At 35.9% G+C, this 18,908-nt stretch overlaps 2 protein-coding genes across 3 annotated transcripts; both read right to left on the bottom strand.

Annotated features, from left to right (window-relative positions):
- On the bottom strand, positions 41–4,334 carry LOC109724741. 2 transcript variants are annotated; one of them, XM_020253664.1, is made up of 5 exons: positions 4,094–4,334; positions 2,819–2,895; positions 1,289–1,464; positions 465–561; positions 41–372 (listed from the first exon to the last, which is right to left on the bottom strand). In XM_020253664.1, the coding sequence occupies exons 1-5, from the start codon at positions 4,227–4,229 to the stop codon at positions 157–159; spliced, it is 702 nt and encodes a 233-aa protein (XP_020109253.1). In that variant the 5' UTR covers positions 4,230–4,334; the 3' UTR covers positions 41–156. The 2 variants fall into 2 exon arrangements, with proteins under 2 accessions (XP_020109253.1, XP_020109254.1); XM_020253665.1 differs by having other exon boundaries at positions 465–555.
- Positions 12,913–16,528, bottom strand: LOC109724584 (AUGMIN subunit 2-like). The gene is made up of 6 exons (XM_020253452.1): positions 16,295–16,528; positions 15,417–15,536; positions 14,398–14,502; positions 14,146–14,214; positions 13,588–13,701; positions 12,913–13,441 (listed from the first exon to the last, which is right to left on the bottom strand). The coding sequence occupies exons 1-6, from the start codon at positions 16,409–16,411 to the stop codon at positions 13,256–13,258; spliced, it is 711 nt and encodes a 236-aa protein (XP_020109041.1). The 5' UTR covers positions 16,412–16,528; the 3' UTR covers positions 12,913–13,255.

The raw sequence follows: 18,908 nt of genomic DNA, 5'->3' as shown, positions 1-18,908 counted from the left end.
TCATTTAACAAAAGCTATTGCTGTAACTGGACAGTAATACTGATAGAGCAGATGTTGTAAATGATATAAAATCTGATCATTCACTTTGTGCATAAGGTCGGACACTCTATACAAGTTTATGCTCTATATACGCGCTCTATATTCTCCTAAACAAAATTAAGAGCAACAGGGCGACGAGATCGACAGTTCCAAGTTTATTGGGCTCTTCTTAACCGTCTTCGGGACCTCTTCACCCGTATCAAACTCGATGCTCGAGCCTATCTCGCTCGTCTCTTCACATCTTGTCGGCATTCGGTGCGCGGAGGATGAGAGGGTTAGCTCGCACTTCAGCTGCTCCTGAAGCACTTGATCATGTAGTCCAGCTGAACAAAACTGCACAGAGATGTGAAATGCATCAGTATTTTTACTGCAACTTCCAACTTTGAATGTCTGATTTGTAGTTTGCTTTAGAGTAGGAGGCAGACCTGATCTCTTGTGCTGAGAAAGCGACTGCTACTGGGAGTACAGCCTGTCATCTTTGAAGCCCAGCCTCTGAAAACATCTTCTAGGGACTGACTGCAGCTATCACATGAATATGGTAAAGTTAGAGAAGAACTTTGTATAGGCTAGAACAATAAATTAGGGGGCAATTAACAACAATTAGAGATCGTTGGGCCCAAGTTGGGCCTGGTTAAAATGGTTCGGACTGGGCTTGTGCCTAGGTTAAATGGGCCAGATCTTGGATCAGATTCGGTCAATTTTAAACAAAAAAAAAACTCGGACCATGAACAGACCTGGCCCAATTTAAAACCGGACCAGATGGACCTAATTGAGCAGGTCGGGTCGGCTTTGACTATTTACAGAAACGTATTGTTTGAGTCAAGCTATTCAAAAAAGATCCTACTGAGTACTCTAATTGCTTTTCCGTGATATTTTCCACGGTTTCTGTAGAAACAAAGGTATAGAAGCTACAAATTGAGTTCCTTCCCGGTTTAAACTTTTTTTTTTTTTTGGAGAGAAAGATAATATGCTATTCGCTTCGTTTATTTCTTTTTAGAAATAAATTTAGCTGGAAATGTAAATCAATTAGGATTCAAACTTGGAACCTCGGGTACCAACCACCAAGCCCTTTGGCACTTGCGCTAGGGACGGTCGGTTTTCTGGTATAAAATTTGTTCGCTTCCGGCTACATTTAGAAGCTTTAGATTTTTTGTATGACAAATTGGTTTATTATTCTTTCGCGAGTATAAGTGAAGCTGCCCTAGTTTCTAGCCAACCACACAAGAATGCATGGAAACTTAGTACCAACATTTTGTATGAATGGTTGCAGCTGAGCATGGAGCTCATCATTGGTGGATACTCGCAGCGACTCTCCGAAGCTCGAACAGGGAGATGGCTGCAATCCGCGCTCATCCATTTGTCGATGCCTTCCGTCGGAATTGAGTTAGTGTTTAGGCCTCCATGGCTGCTCATGCTTCTGTACATCTGCGAAGAATGATCAAAAGGATAGATGAGGAGTCGTCAAGTTCTTTTCATCTGAGAAAAAGGTAGTAAGCGATCTGCTTCATTCATTACGTAAATGAACTAAGCATATCACGAGATGTCCAGCAAAACAAAAAGGAAAACAATTGGTGATCTACTACTCTTTTTTCGCTGAAAAATGACATTATTTCTTTGAAGCCAAATACCGCGCCACACCGCAGTCAAGAGTGGTAAGCCCCGTCTTCCTTTTTCGAATACTCTTTGCTCCCTAACAACACCTCATATTTTCCCCACTTACTGCACACTCCACCGTAAATGTTCCTTGTCCATTTCCGAGTTACGAAGAAAATTATATGTGATGATCATATTGTAGAAGTTTGATTTAGTTATAAAAAAAGACTAATCTTAAATTTTCTAAAGAACCCCATGTAACCATAGATGCAACACTGGAGCAGGAAGATAACAAGGAACATGCAATAATGGTGGATACATACCAAACAATATGAATTGAAGTGCTTTTACGATGATAGAGCTTCCGAATCGACGATTCATACCGTTAAACATTATCTAGAGCATTTAAAATTTATAGAAATCAAATTTCATAATTTTTTGACATTATTTTACTTTACGATCAAAATGTCACAAAATTGACAATTTTTAACGGCTGGTATGGAATACTTGCTAGTTTAATGGTGTAAAAGAATTTGAATAGGTTAAATTTTTGATAGAAAATTTTATTCACTACCTAGATAAAGATCAATAACTCCGATCTTAAATTGAAGGATCCGATCATCCATTTTTAGGACATCATTCGATTTTAACCGTTTATTTTATACTCTCTTGATAGACTTTACGATAGACTTTATTATGATTTCAAAAAATTACGAAATTTATTTTTTAGGAGTTTCAAATACTCTATATCATATTTAACAAAGTAGATCGTCGATTCGGAAGCTCCAACATCGAAAACAACTTATGAGTACGAAGAACTCTATACTCACAAGAGTAGAGAGAGAGAGAGAGAGAGATATATATATATATATATATATATATATCATCCTAATGACNCTTAAGAAGTTTTGCACAAAAGAGGAAAAAAGAAAACCTAAAAAGCAGTAAGTTGGTAGCTTAGAAAACACGGTTATGTTGAAGGATATTACATTGGGGAACATAAATATATGTACCTGAAGATGGCTTTTAAATGAGATACCAACAATATGAATTAAAGTGCTTTAACAAAAATCAATCATATATATTTCTTGGATAGAGTGGGGAAAAAGATAACCTAAAGAGCAATAAGTTAGCAACCTTTAAAAAAAAAAAAAAAATGGTTAAGTTGAAGGATATGAGGATATACCTGAAGATGGCTTTTAACATGAGATATGTTTACTCCCTTCACTCCCATCAACTGCAAAATTCGCTTCGGTGTTGCTTCTGTGAAAAGATGAAGAACAAATTAATTAACACATACAATGTCAGGATGATAAGGATGAGCTAGCATCAGTGATGATCGATGACGATGATCATCGCCATCGTGATGATCAATATGATTTGTTAGTATTTTTCAATCTCATTAAGCTGGTAATTATTATTTATCATTTAGAAGTATATATATATATATATATAAAGTTATAGTTCCTTAGATTTAATTTGTTAGCAAGGTTTATCTTAAGCTGATAATTAATCAAGTTTTCAATTACCTCTCATACTAAGGTTTGCCTATATCAGATTCCTAGTGTTGTCATCTATGTAGCTTAAAGAGTTCACCATCCAAATTTCGAATCATAAGGTTTAGATAATTATATACTTTGTGCCCTAACATGCATAATCCTTTGAACTCGAATCTAAACTAGAAGTTTAGCATACACTTTGAAAAGAAAAAAAAGAAGAAGAAAGAGAGAGAGAGAGTGAGAGAATTAAGCCATGATGCCATTTGATCATATTTTGCAACTATTAATCGAATCAATTAATCCAATCCCCTCACCTCAACCAAAAAGATGAAAAAAGAAAAACTCTTATTTCAAAAGAGCGATCTAATAGGAAACGACTCAAAAATAGTTTTCAAATCCTCAGTCACGGGCATGGTTGAGACCCAAAAGATCAATCTAAGAGGTACTCATAATAGCTTCAGCAAATTCGGAACAAAGCAAAAGTGAGTTACTAAAATATATGATCCACTTAAAAAGTAAAAATTTTAATTTTCTGTGCCATGTTCTTTGGTATAACCCTTAATCAAATTCCTGCAGCTTTTTTTGTAGTATGTCCTCATCTATTCAACGAAGTTATAATAGATTCATATTAGTTATTTGACTGTTCATTTTATTATAGTTAGATATGTTTCAAAAAGTAAAAGAAAACAAAAGTACAAGAGTACTTGATCATGGTAATAAATTTGCTGCATCAAGTTGCATGCACCAATAACCATACCTAACTCTTCAAGAATCAACTCTCATATATGTTACACTGTGTGTGCACATGTATACATGATAACTAGAGAGAGAGAGAGAGAGAGAGAGAGAGAGAGAGAGAGAGAGAGAGAAGGAGAGAGAGAGAGAGAGGGAGAATCAAATAAAAAGTGCAAAAATTAAGGTTTAAACTTTTGCTAATTATATTCAAGCTTGCTAGAACTTACTATCCTCTCCTCCAAGGCGATCGACAGCGTTGACGAAGCAGCGGTGGAGCTCCTCGGTCCATCGAATGCGTGGGACTTGAGATCTGTTGTACTGCCTCACTCCTGATCTCCTCTCTAACCCTCTCATGGTGATCATATCTCTTATTTCACCTTTGTTTCTCTCTCTTTCTCTCTTTCTCCCTTTCTCTCTCTCTCTCTCTCTAGTTCTAAAGGCTTTTTCCTGAAGGTGATCATAAGAACTTTGTTGGTGATAATTAAGTTAGGCCCCATACACACCAACCATACGAAAAAAAAACTATCGAACCATTGACTGTCCCTAATACAAGTGGTAAAAGGTTTGATAGTTGGTACTCGAAGTTCCAAATTTGAATTCAAATTGATTCACATTTTCAGTTAAATTTTTTAGTTTTAAATGAAATAAACGAAACAGTTAGCATGCCACCTATCTCTCTCAAAAAAAAAAAACTATGGAACCTCTTTATTTATCCTGTAGTACTATTAAAAATTCATTCTTTTTCTTGCAATTGATATCTATTAGTTGCAGTAATAATATTTTACCACAAACAAGAACTATTGCAAATCATTGTTATAAATTTTATAGTAATATACAACTAAATAATATGATTTTTAATATTACAGCAGCGTAAACTGTTGCAATAAAATGTATTTTATAATAATTTAATTTTTGATTCGATTTAAACTGATGTAATAGAAGAAAATTATTGTGTGTATGTTATCTAGCCTCTCATCTCTTTGACTAGGTCAAGTCATATATAACTTCACTGCCCTAGAAGAAAATGTTGCACCAAACCCTAGCTTCAGAAAAAGTGGCTATACCTAGGTATAGCTAGGGTTATCTAACTATATAAAGTTATTGTGATGTTTTCTAATTAAGTTAATTTGTACAAGGACTAAATTAACCTTGGTAAAATTTCGGAATTCCATCGTTGCCATGGACCTAAGCAGGGTGTATAGATTCTTTCTTTCTTTCTTTCTTTTCAACATGTAGTTTTTCCATTCCTAGTATTGAATTGCAAAAGTGGATTCATATACAAAGGATTTTGTTTAGTTTTTTTGATGATTAGTTTATATAAATAAGCAATTAACTTTGCCTACCATTTCATGCAGAACCCCTATTCAGACCATTAATTAGGAGCTTCTATAGTGTTATTCAACTTAAGCCCTAAAATACCAATAGTAATTTTATTTTTTATTAAAATATCCTTCAAAACTTTTGCTAAAACGAAGAGCAGAAGAACAAAACCAAAGGTCCATATATATAATTAGCACCTTTTGAATTAATTCATTTTAGTTTCCGTTATTTTTTGCTAAAGCTTCAGACTTTTTATTCACCAAAAAGCCTTGCACTATTTGTCTAATAAAAACAAGTTGTTAAGTGGAACCAAACAAGCACTTAGTTAGCATGCACTTACTAAGGAACCTCTCTCCTTTTTTCATTACTTACATCATTGGAAATTTTAACAATTAACAGTGTAGGAATGAATGGTAATTATCTATAAATATCATGGCCAAAACCACTAGCAAATTTACTATATGGTGATAAAAAACTATATATATATATATATATATATAGCAATGAGCATATGATTCTCATGCATGCATATATACAAGCATGCTTGAGTGCTTATTTATTTATTTATAATATTTAAGTTCGCACTACAGCATGTGGTTTATATATATAAGAAGCTTGTGTGGGGCTAAATTAATGTCTCAAGTCAATGGTGCAGTAGTTGTGGCTTAATAATCCCCGCACAGCTACAATGACGATATCTTAGACGAAAAAGGCTAGGAGAGAGAATAAGGCGACATTAATTGTTCAATGTTTGTACACGTTTCTTTGTCAAAAATGGTGCAAACTCTCTATCAAATTAATGCACACACTGCTTTGCTCAAGTGGACAAGGACAACCAGGCTTGGAATTATCAATAGTTTTGCCTAACAGATAATTCTATATATTCTACTTAAAAAAAAACAAAAACAAAAGAAACAAAAGAAGATAGTGGCGTTTGTTAATATATATTTCTTTTTTTGAGGAAAGGTAGTAAGCTATCTGTTTCATTCATTGAAAGTATGAATTAGGCTACAGAAGTAAGGCAACCCGGGCCTCTATAAAAAAAAAAAAAAAAAAAAAAAACACCACTAGTGAATAAGTAATCTATGGTCTCTAAATAATCCTTGTGTAATACACACAAATGATTTACTAGATTAACCTTGCTTCTANGTCGTAAGAGGGGTTCCTAGGACTTCAGTAGCTGCTTAATCCTATGAACACCCATAACAGGGTCAAAATGGACGTTTCGAAAGATCAAATCGTTCCTAGCCTTCCAAATGGTCCACTAGCAAGCGACCAATTCAGGTAAGCTATTCTGTTTAATATGCAGCCCTTTCTTGGCCGACCACCTATCCCAGATGTAACGTACATCTTCTCCTATCTCCCCAGCCTGAACTCCCTCTCGAATCATCACCATACAGAATTTTGTAACAACGAATTGAGAGAACAGGTGATCCACTGTCTCCTCATCTACCCTACACAGCACACAGCCAGAATCTCCGGTCCAACCTTTCTTCACAAGGTTATTAGCTGTAAGAGGTCTCTTCTTAAGGACCAGCCAACAGAACACTTTAACCTTGAGGGGAATTTGGAGCTTCCAGATCTTGGAAGCGCGCCCATCCTTCGTACCCCTATCACTCAACGCTCTGTACACCGATTTGACCGAGAATACTCCGTTGTTACTCCATCTCCACCCAATCGTGTCAGGACTTTGCACTACTCTATAGTTGCCAACCCTTTCCCTTAGCGCCAATAGGTTGGAACCTGGTCCAGTATTAATGTTCGCCACGTCACTTACACCACCCAGAATTCTATTTCAATTCCAATCATCACTTCCGAAGCAATCCTTGACGTTAGTAGCTTGCGATCCATCATCGCGTGGATTTCCGGAAAAGACGAAAGTAAGGTCATTTCCCCACACCATCGGTCCGACCAAAAGTCAATAGAGCTCCCATCACCCAAACTGGATTCCCCATTTGAAAATATCTTTAGTAAGAATGACTCCCTTCCACCAATATGAGTGTGGTCTGAAGGATTTTCCGTCCCTCATGGGTCGCCTTCTATTGTAATATAGAGCGCGGATAATCTTGGTCCACTGAAGGTGGGGTGCTGTATAAAATCGCCACCACTATTTGACCAGTAGTGCCTGATTCATTATTGCTACGTCCAAAATACCCAGCCCACCTTCCATTTTGCTGACACAGACGTTCCTCCATGCCACCAAACATCCCTTACCTGCAGAGTTACTCTCGCCGCTCCAGAAGAAGTCTCCACGTAAGGCTTCAATATGTTTGATCACCCATTTAGGTACTTTAAACACTGACAAGAAGTAAAGCGGCAGATTTGAAAGGACAGCGTTAGTCAGGATAAGTCTACCCCCTCTAGTTAAGAGTTTAGCTTGCCATCCGTCAATTTTATTCTGGATTTTCTGAATGATCCCTCTCCAAACCTCCTTTGTTGGGGGTTTATGGGAAAGGGGAAACCCAAGATAAGTGGTAGGAAGGGTCCCAACTCGACACTCGAGCAATTTTGCCAGTTTTGCCGCTTTGCCCTCAACCTGTCCAAGGTAAAATAGTTCTGACTTTTCTCTGTTTATTTTCAACCCTGAGGCCCACTCGAACAGGTGCCACATCAGCCTTAGGTTTCTCATATAACTTTTTCTAGCCGCAGAGAAGAAGAAGGTGTCATCCGCGAACTGTATTAGGGTAGTTCTACTCTTGTCGGATGGACCAATACCCTCAAGTAGGTTGTTGGCAGTAGCCTCGTTGGTCATTCTAGCAAGGCATTCCGCCACCAGCAAGAAAAGGAATGGAGATAATGGATCCCCTTGACGTACCCCTCTCTGAGTTTTGATCCAATTGGTCGCCTCTCCATTGACCAAAATAGCTACTTTCGCGTTACACACACACTGCTCGATCCATCCGCACCATTTTTTTTCGAATCCCCACCATTGGAAAATGCTAAAAAGAAAGGACCAGTGTATCCTATCATAGGCTTTTTCGAAATCCACCTTACCTCTATTGCCTTACTACTTCCCCATCCAATTAGTTCCAACATGGTAATGGATCTTTCGGTAACATATATAGTATCAGAGCTAATTTTAAACTGTTTCGTTTCGTGAGATTATGGATTCAATCATCACCTTTGATGCTTAATTAACTAGTTTAAATTTTTGTGATTATATAATGGTTAAATCCCCATCTCCTGCTTCAACTATCGTCTCCTACTTCATCTATAAATTTTATGTGATTTTCATATTCATTCTGCATATGATTTCTTAATTGATCAATTTAAGCCATTTTCTTAATAGATCATGTGTTTTCATATATTCATCATGCATGCATATGAGGGAAATTATTAATATATATGTATTTCTGGCAATTACTTAATAAATTGATCTTTTGAGTAACAGCGTTAACAGAGCAACTTTTATTATTAAACAAGTTCAAGTTGTGATAGTCCAAATAAAAATCAAGGTCGAGCTCGAGGTCAGCTTGTTTACACCCCTAAATTAAAGTTTATTGGGAATCATATGCGTATGTACGCAAGCACATACATCGATACAGTATGTAATACACACATACACACATATATATAGAGAGAGAAAGAGAGAGAGTTCAACTATTATACTCTTATGAGTACGATCGTCTTCATACTCATAAGTGATTTTTGATGATAAAGTTTCCGAATCGACAATCCATACCGTTTAAATGTTATCTAGAGCATTTAAAATTTGTATAAATCAATTTTTATAATTTTTTGACATCATTTATCTTACGATCATAAAATATTAAAATTGATAATTTTTAATGGGCAGTATGAAATACTTGCTAGTTTAATGGTGTAAAACAATCAAAATTGGTTGAATTTTTGATAAAAAATTCTATTCACTATATAAATAAAGATCAATAACTCCGATCTTAAATTAAAGGATCCAATCATTTATTTTTAAGACATCATTCGATTTTGACTGTTCATTTTATACCTTTTATTATGATTTCGAAAAATTACGAAATTTATTTTTTAAAAGTTTTGAATACTTTAAATCATATTTAACAGTATAAATCGTCGATTCTAAATCTCCACCATCGAAAACAATTTATGAGTACGAGGGCTCTATACTTATATAAGAGTATAGTAGCCCTACTCTCTCTCTCTCTCTCTCTCTCTATATATATATATATATAGAGTAGAGCTACTATACAATTGGAAGCATACAAAATTTGATGCTTCTGACTTTTTAACCCTCAGATAAATTTTTTTGATCATTTCTAACATTTGGATTAATATTATTATCTTGTGGGGACCACTGAACTCTAAGCGTACTACTCAACCTTAGGAGGGGACCACATTCATCCCCGTACAATTCTTGATTTAAGAGTCAAAAAGTCATAAACATCAAATTCTCTATATTTTCGATAAAATAGTATATATATATATATATATATATATACACTAAACTCTCTTTAACATGTGACACAACATACTCGTGATCAAATTAAATTGCGACTTTTCAAATTCGCACTTTATCGGTCCCTAATTGGTCAAAATTAAGGGCCGGTGGTGGACATGACTCGACGCAAAATACCAAAGATAAAATGACCTTAAGTGAACATCTGAGATTTATATTTGGAGATGGAAAAAAGAAAAATCGTCGTGCTTGTCAATGAAAGACGGTGCCGACTTTAACTATTTCACTCTCTCTCTCTCCCTTTCTTTGACGTTCTCATTAATTAGTGTAATATTTGCTTGCCGTGTTGTATACTTCTATACACAAACTCTCTCTCTCTCTCTCTCTCTCTCTCTCTCTCTCTCTCGATGAGGTGTGAGATGAAAATGAGAAGGGAACAAATTAACAATGGGAGCTCAAGAATATAATGATAATGGCCTAATTACAAAGCATTTGTACGTATGCATTAATAAATGGAAGATGACATCTTTCACTTTAGTGGGCCTAGTTAGTTGAGAAACTTTGACACCACCGCTATCGATATCTAGAGTAGCTGCGTGATACCTTCTTATTGTCTACGTGATGTGGCTCGAGTTCTATTCCTGCTTCAAGTAGGGGGTACGTGTGTGAAACAGCTTACACGCGTCTTCAACACAGAGAGAGGGAGTTTCTAATTCGTAATTGAATATTGCTAGTATAAATGTGACTCGGATTCAATTCCTGCTTCAAGTAAGGAGTACGTACTGTGTGGAATAGTCTACGAGCGTTTTCATAATTGAGTACCTCTGGTATATACATAAATGTGACTCGGATTCAATTCCTGTTTCTAACAAAGAGTGCGTATGTGGAACAGCCTACAAGTATCTTTGAGAGAGAGAGAGCGAGAATTTCTAATTCGTACGTAATTGAATACCGCTAATATAAATGTGACTCGGGTTCAATTCCTGCTTCAAGCAAGGAGCGCGTGTCGATGTGTCCGCTTGCATTACATGGAGCCTTTTTGTGACTTGATCTTGTATACACAGTCCAAATTAAGTGCTGTATAAATTTGCCTATACAGTAGTAATTCATGTAAAAGACGTAAAGTGTTCTCTTGATGGATCGGTTCGAATGGTCAAATCTCTCTCCATTGTCATCAATTAATAGCCGATGTTTGATGGTACATTAGGAATTAAAGTGTACCGTGTGCTACACGTACCTTAAAATGTTGATTAATTTGTTTGTTCACGTACACATGGTATTAATTAATAAGAGAATGATCAATTGTTTCTTGATTCATACAATCACCACATAAAACTTATGAATGTACCAATTATGGGTAATCGATCCTTTTACCTTTAGGAAAATTGATTCATCAATCGCTTGTGTCCGAGTACATGTACCTCTCATTGCAATTTATGGGTCGTTTGGTTGTATGTAGTTGTCACTGCACGACAGTTATAACTATATGTAAATACAAATTCGGTATTTAGTTTGATATATTTAATTTTAACTGTTGTAGTAAAAACTGTAGGAGAAAATCCAACTGCAGCACTTGAAAAAATAAAAGATAATCTTACCTCTTTAAATATGTTTTAAACAAAAAATATATATTTTTTTATATTAAAGGTAATCTTACCATCACATACATATAAAATAATAAAATTCTAAAAATTATTTCTAAACTGCACGCAACCAAATAAATTATTTATAAATAGTTGCAACGCTTTTTTACTACATCCAACGAAACAAAATGTATATAATTGTAACTACTGCATTTTCAACTGCATGCATCTCTAACAATATATACTGTATTTATAATTACATCTAATCAAACGGTCCCTTACAGAGGATTTGAGGCTTTTAGTTTGAGAATAATTTCAAATATTCGAGTCTTTTTTTTATTAACAAGATGATCCTTTAATTAGCATTGTCGATCAATTATTTTCTCCGAAGGACTTGTCCTTGCTTGAATAAATTGTACACCTTGACTTCTTTAATACAAGCTTATTTTTATTGTGAGTGAGCATAAGGAATTAACACAACAAAGAAATTAAAAAGAAACAAAGTTGATTCAAACTTGCTTTTCATTCTTAGTTAGAACTAAATATTGTCCACTCCCTGGGTAGGTAGTATCTAAGTTTCAACTAGAAAGGAAAAAATAAATGAATCCAAAAGGGAGTTGCTTAATTAGGAGTATTGGGAATCCTAATATATGTAGGTAGAAGCTTTAAGCAAGCAAGAAGAGGAAATGAGAATGGTGTTTAATTTCCATCCAAAATTGAAGCTACTAAAGAAAGAAGTGTTATTTTAGTAGAGTTATTCATCAATGTATAATGATGTATGTAATTTGATAATTTTTCGATATAGAATTTAGGCTCCTTTCTTATTTTAATAAATTTATAGTCACAAAATTTATATAAAATATATTAATTAAGTCTGTAAAAACAGATAACACATCTAAATTTTAAAGTTAAAAAATTATTAAATAGTTAAAATTAATTAAATTAATAGGTTATGAAGCAAATTAAATTTTTTTAAAGTAGTCAGTAATACATAGTTTAGATAAGAGCCACACATTTTCATATAGGATAATAAAGAGCGAGGGGAGTAATTGTGGAATGAAAATAAACAAATAAATAAATAAATGGAACAACAGGGCCACAATCAAAGCAAATTGTGGTCACAGTATTCGGCGTGACACGTGTCCCAGTTTGATTGGAGGCTGGTGAATTTTCCATCTATGGTACTGTACGAAAACTATTGTAGCTTTGACTTTGACTCTTTGACTAGTCAAAGCTTGCACTAAACGTCGTACGTTGGTGTGACATGTTTAAAAGCATCTTCACTGTGTATGTTTCCTGATTTAGAATTGAGTTTTGATGATCAATAGATATTTTTTTAAAAAAAAATTGAATCGCCTAACGATTGTAGAAATATTTTCCTACTCTAATAAATACATGATTGAAGAATATAAGATTTAGGACGTTTAAATATTGTAAATAAGTAGTTTTTGAAAAATAAAAAACAGAAAAAATTATATGAGCTTTACTTTTGCTTGCAGAGTAATGCAATTTGGTCCATTTATAAATCGTAATTCAGCAACCAAAACAAAGATGGAAAAGAAAATTTAAAAACAGTAGGAACATCATCAGTAGCATCATACACTACTGAAACAAAGATTACTTCAAAATTGAGCAAATATTTTGAAGCTCAAGTATCAGAAACAATACTGGCCAACTAATTTCAAATTCAAATATCAGAAAGATCTTAAGCTTATGTTGATTTTCCCACCAGTTGGCGCGCAAAATATACAAATTTTTTTTTGTCCTTGGTAACAATCTACATATCTATATTTACACTGATGTACACAAATGTCACACATAGGAACTGGTTAGAACCAAGAATAGGATAAGCAACATACAACATTAATAAACCAAAATACTTTCACAAATTTGCCGAAGACGAAGCAGAAGAAAACTAAATTAAATCCTGCTTCCTTTTTGTGGTTTATGATACAAAAGAATTCCATAACTTTACAAGAGAAGCCACAATAGATGCTTTTGCAATCCACAAACCCCTTTCTTAAGTGATTTATTTCACCAAACTACTTTTACTCTCCTCCATAGCATCTTTCGCTCTTTCTCCTGCCTCCTAGCCATCAAAGTATTCGATCGCCTGCAGCACCGTCTCTCCATTGAGGAGGGGTTGAGAATTCGGAATGCTGAATAGAAGAACTGCCTACGCGAAGCTGTTGGAGGGTCGCAAAAGAGTCTCTCGTAGCAGACATTGCCTCGAAGAAGCGGGTACACGACGCGAGAGCGGCAGGTATTGGACGAAGCATTTCCTACAGGTTATATGCATAATCTTTAGTTTTTTCTCTTTTTTTTTGGTTCAGAAGTTTTGAAATTCTAGCTAAAGTCAAAAAAAAAAAAAAAAAAAATCGTAAGGTATTAGTAGAAATATTTCATTATACAAGTACTCAGAACTTACCCCCCAAACTGAAGGGGCCTCTCTAAAATTCTGGCTCCAGTGAAAGTCAGCAATAGATGCTGTCAAAGCCCCATAGTCACTAGCAGCCTTCATCAACAACTCCGAGAATTGTTTCTGAATCGCAAGTACGAAAATCAAAAGGAAGATTAGAAAACTAAAAAAGGAAAAATATCTCAAAAAGTAACCATGTAGAAATGGAGATTTGGCAAGCACTGAGAAGTAATACATTTCCTGAGACTTGGTGCTTGTTTGTCCTGGCTTTTGGAACAGATATTTCATTCCAAAACGCAAAAGTAAACAGCACTTTCCATAGCGAGAAGCTAAACAGAGCCCTAAAAAACTGTTATCAAAAGCTTCTAATTCTGCTGCAGCAGGAAGCAGTTGGGCAAAACTAATTGAAAATTCTTTAACATTTTCATGAACGGCTACTCATAACAGCAGAATTAAAAGCTCCTGCCAATCCGAACCTTAGGATATAAAATTTGTAGTATTATACTACTTGAAGTGTTTAGCTTTGTAGTGTTCTTTATATCATGTGTGCAGCTTTAGACCTCCTACCTGATATTCAGCTTCCACCGGAATGCAATCAAGAGAGTACGGTTGCTGAAGTCGAGCAATGATGCGATCCTGCCAAAATTGCAAGTTTTAATGCATAGATGAACACAGCAAAGCAAGTATATTTAAAAATTCTTATACCCGTGATAAATGGAGTTGTAAAGTCGAATGAAATTTTGTTACAAGAATGGACCGCATTATAGAACATATACCTTGTGCTGAAACAAAAAGAAATTTCTTCTAAGCCCTGTTTACCTTGTTTTGAATTACATCTTTCAGAATAGCAGTAATTCTGGCCAAGGACTCGCATTTCTTTTCCATTTCACTCACATGTGTCAGATGTGCAATGGTCTTATCATCCTGAGTAATTCACAAGAAAATATATTAGGAAAATTGGGATGACAAAAGTAATCTACGGTTAAAATTGAAATGGTGATCAAATGACAACTGAAAACTGAAAAGTAATACGTAGTAAGATTCAAATGGCTGAAAAAGGATAGGGAAGTAGCAATGATTCATGACTTCAAAATTTAGTTGAGGATAAGTTATTGTATTAGAGGAGAGGATGAAGAAATATTTTAATACTCATTGGCAGTACGACTAAAACATAAATAACATCAAACCTGAAGTTAAGAGAAGCCAACTTTCATAGCATAGGCATAACAACAAATAAAAAAAGGAAGAAAAGGAAACAAAAGAAACTTTTTTTAAAAAAAAAGCTGGTTTCATTGATTCATTTATTACAATCAGCAAACTGGAGGTAACTCGCATCATATGACCTTTCTTGCGTTCCTCGTAGCTTGCATAGAGCATCAGGAAAGCAACAGGTTAAAGTGATGCTATTCATGCAAACTAGTCCTGCTTATTGACAAACGCATAACAAATCACTTTATCATAAAGCCGGTTTGCAAAAGAATAAAATAAAGCTGCATCCACAATATTAACAAAAAAAATAATCCAGCTCATACTAAACAAGAATTATTCAATGGAATTAGCTGAGAATACAATGCTTCACCCTTAACAGTGCAATCAAAGGTTCGCCATGATAGTTAAAAAAAAATTAAGCTTTAAATCTTAATCTCTGATCCATTATCATGTCCAGGTGATCGAATAGAGGTCTAAACACTAATGAAATTACAATACCAGAGAAAAAAGTAAATCGGTATAAATATGTTCACATGACTTCTTAAACGAAAGCCTGTTTCTTTCAAAGCGAATAGATCATACAAGAAGTAAACAGAAAATTCATTTCAAAAGCGAGACTACATACGCACCTTTCGCCCTTGAAGTTCAACTTGCAAATTAGCAATGTTTCGTTGTACAGAAGTCAATTCTCTCAAGATCTCTATCAAGTCGTCGCCTTTCTCAGCAGTAAAGGAGTTGGTTTGATCTTCCTACAAGGAACCGCAATGCTAAGTATCAGATTAATGAATTCAAATTAATACGATACCTCAATAAGCACAGGAATACGCGATCTAACCAAGAAAAGGCACAATAGAGTGTTCACATTTGCTCTCCAAATAGAAGAAGTGCCGGCCCAAATATTAAGACCAAATTAACATCAAAAGGAACCGCATTTAACAAAGAGGATAAGGTAAAACAGATTGTACACCTCAATGAGCATAGGAATTAATGATTTTACCTAGAAAGACCACAATAGGAGATACACATTTGCCTCCACACATAGAACAAGTGCGATCGCAAAATTAAGACCAAATTATCATCCAAAAGAGCTGCATTTACCGAAGAAAAGAGCTAAAATCTACTAAAAAAATGAAGGGGAAATAAATGCCTAAATTAGTACAACAAATCACAATTTAACCCAGAAAGGCCACAACAGAAGATTCAAATTCGCCTCTCGCCACAGAGAACAAGTGCGATATTTAGCATCAAAAAGGAGCCGCATTTAACAAGGAGGAGCACCAAAAGCTAGTAAAAATAAACGTCAAATTGGTACGGGAATTCACAATTCAACATAGAAAGAGCACAGTAGGAGATTCAAACTCGCCTCTCCACATAGATGATAGAACAAGTGAAAAAATCCGAACATTTATAAGGCCAAATTACCATCGAAAGGTAGCAGGAGAGAGAGAGAGAGAGAGAGAGGAGAAAAATAGGGGGAAAAAAGGAATTGTGGGGAGGAATGGGGGACCTGGAAGGGAGGGGTGGAGAAGCCGAGATCGGAGGCGATGGAGAGGGCTTCTTCCATTCCCCCGACCCGCTTCGGGGGCTTCTTCCCCGCCAACGCCGCGTCGCCCCACGCCGACATTTTTAGGTCTCCGAGATCCGAGACGAGGGTTTGAGACGAGAGTGGTACGAAGACGAAGAAGAAGAAGAAGAAGAGTTCAAAGTGTACTCACCACCTCTCACCAAACCGAACCAAAATAATAATAATAATAATAATTAATAACAATAATCTATAAATCTATAAACTCTATATTAATCCCCACGATTTAAAGCTGACGTGACAAAACCACAATTTTTTAAAATTTATTTTTATTTTTATTTTTTTTATTTACTCTTAATCTTTTCTTCTCTCTTTTGATCCTTCACCAGACGTCCCTTCAACTCCCGCTCCCCCTTCTCCCCGACCCGACGTCCCTTCGATTCCCGCTCCCCCTCCTCCCCAACCCGGCATCCCCTCATCTCCCGCTCCCCACTTCCCCACCCCCCAACCCAATGTCCTCTCATTCTCTCTCTTCATCTCACCTACGTCTTCTCTCCGCAGTCCTCCTTCCACCTTCTCTCTCCTCCCTTCCAGATCTCGTGCCGACGCGCGCCCCTGCGACCCCTACAACGTCTACACCAACCCCACCACCGCCATCCTTTGCCCCGACCCCTTCTAGAGCATGTACGCGCAAATGCTCTGCGGCCTCCTCCTCTCCGCCGACGTCCTCCACATCGACGCCATCTTCGCCTTCAGTTCTCCGCGCCCTCCACTTCCTCTGCCTCCACCGGCCCCAAATCTGTCACGGCTTATCCACCGGAACCCTGAACCCCGCCATCGTCACCGACCCCTCCGTCTGCGAGGCCGTCGGAGAGCTCCTGACCAAGCCAGAGCCCGAACTAGCCCAGCGGATCGCCGCGGAGTGCTCGGGGGACAACTGGGAGGGGATCGTGCGGCGCGTGTAGCCGAACACCAAGCACTTGGACGTGATCATGGGCAATGGCACAGCACAAAATACTCATGCAAGCTATCTTACATTGCTGAGTTATTGCATTCAGGAATGTTACCATAAATAAAAATTTCCTATATTGTTTTCATCAACAACTTGCAAGCTAGTCCAGAGATATCTGAAGAACAATCAAATAGTCGAAAAAGAGCACGCAGATAAGAATGAATCAATTAGAAGTTCACATTGCATTGAAAAATCAATAAGAATAATAACTTATACTGTACTTTGTTTTGTAGTTACATGGAAAGTTTCGAATCAAGTTACGAAGAAAAGTGAAGATTAACACGGCAGGAAATGTTGCAACGATTGTTTTGTTTTGCTATTTCAAGAATATCTGAGAAGTACAAATCACATTTTAATTATCATCTTGACCAAATATTATAGTTAAAGTAGTACTTAGTTGTATTAAATTACTCCACCTTTTGTAGTGAATGAATTTCTGTTTCTATTAACTTGTTAATATTATTGATATTTCTTCTCTATATTTTCGAATGTTACTAACTAATATATCGGTATATCTTACATGCATCTTTTTTTTCATTTTTTGCACTCTTTTTTTTTTATCTGATTTGCAAACTTATAGTTACAAATATGGTATAATTTTTTATATATTTGTTAGTCACTGCTTAGTTCTCTTTCATATGAGATTTTTTATAGTTCTCCCATATAAATATATCATTGGTTTTTAGATTTTTTGAATTTGTAAAATATGTAATGATTGCAAATTTCAAATATTTTGTTAGTTTTAAATTTGAACACTATTATAAATATACTGTTAGTTCTTATCTTATTTTTTTTATTATGCATTTAGGATCGACCCATCACAGACTTAACTAGTAATTAATCNTATTCTAGTACATTTGCCATTAAAGATTACTGCATCTACTCCATATAAGCAGCTGATGCTTCTCCGCTGGCGGTAGGGATGTCAATGGGTATGGATACCCGAAATTTTATCCGAACCCGAACCCGAATGAAACGGATATATCTGATGGATATGGATATGGATTCGGATATGGATATCAAAAATAGAAACCCGACGGATATGGATTCGGATATGGATTTTGATTGTATCCGACCCGAACCCGAACCCGACCCGAACCCGAATTTATTTTGTATTATATATAATATATATATATAAATTTGATGTTATATTTAAATTTGTATTTTAAAAATTTAAATTTAATATAATATATTTTGAAATATTGAAAAAAGAAATAATTGTTTCGGGTTCAAATTTTCGGGTTCGGGTTCGGGTTCGGATTTCGGATTTTTGGTCGGGTTCGGGTTTGGATATGGATTTTTAAAATCCGTCGGGTTCGGGTTCGGGTTCGGGTTCGGGTCTCGGGTTTGGAGTCGGGTTCGGGTTCGGGTTTTTAAAAACCCGCCCCGAATCCGACCCGTTGACATCTCTACGCGCGGGTGACTTTACTAGTAATAATATAATCTCAACTAGGAATGCATTTTGGATCCGGGTTGATGGAGCTCCCCTCGTATTGAATCCGATCTTAGCCACTAACAAAATAAAATAAGAGAAGAAAAAATAATTTTTTTTATTTCGAACTATTTCGATTTTTTATTTAAAAATTA

Source organism: Ananas comosus, linkage group 19 (genome assembly GCF_001540865.1).
Source record: "Ananas comosus cultivar F153 linkage group 19, ASM154086v1, whole genome shotgun sequence".
Taxonomy (NCBI): Eukaryota; Viridiplantae; Streptophyta; class Magnoliopsida; order Poales; family Bromeliaceae; genus Ananas; species Ananas comosus.
Note: the sequence above shows the minus strand (reverse complement) of the source record. Positions and strands in the feature narration are given on the sequence as shown.

Excerpts from the sequence above, each read along its gene's own strand:
- LOC109724584 (XM_020253452.1), bottom strand. The coding sequence starts at position 16,411 with ATGTCGGCGTGGGGCGACGCGGCGTTGGCGGGGAAGAAGCCCCCGAAG. Across the intron at positions 14,215-14,397 it reads AAGATGTAATTCAAAACAAG|GATCGCATCATTGCTCGACT; the intron begins GTAAACAGGGCT and ends CAATTTTGGCAG. Across the intron at positions 13,442-13,587 it reads AGGCCCCTTCAGTTTGGGGG|GAAATGCTTCGTCCAATACC; the intron begins GTAAGTTCTGAG and ends TATAACCTGTAG.
- LOC109724741 (XM_020253664.1), bottom strand. The coding sequence starts at position 4,229 with ATGATCACCATGAGAGGGTTAGAGAGGAGATCAGGAGTGAGGCAGTAC. Across the intron at positions 562-1,288 it reads TGCAACCATTCATACAAAAT|CTGCAGTCAGTCCCTAGAAG; the intron begins GTTGGTACTAAG and ends TTCATGTGATAG. Across the intron at positions 373-464 it reads TTCTCAGCACAAGAGATCAG|TTTTGTTCAGCTGGACTACA; the intron begins GTCTGCCTCCTA and ends ATCTCTGTGCAG.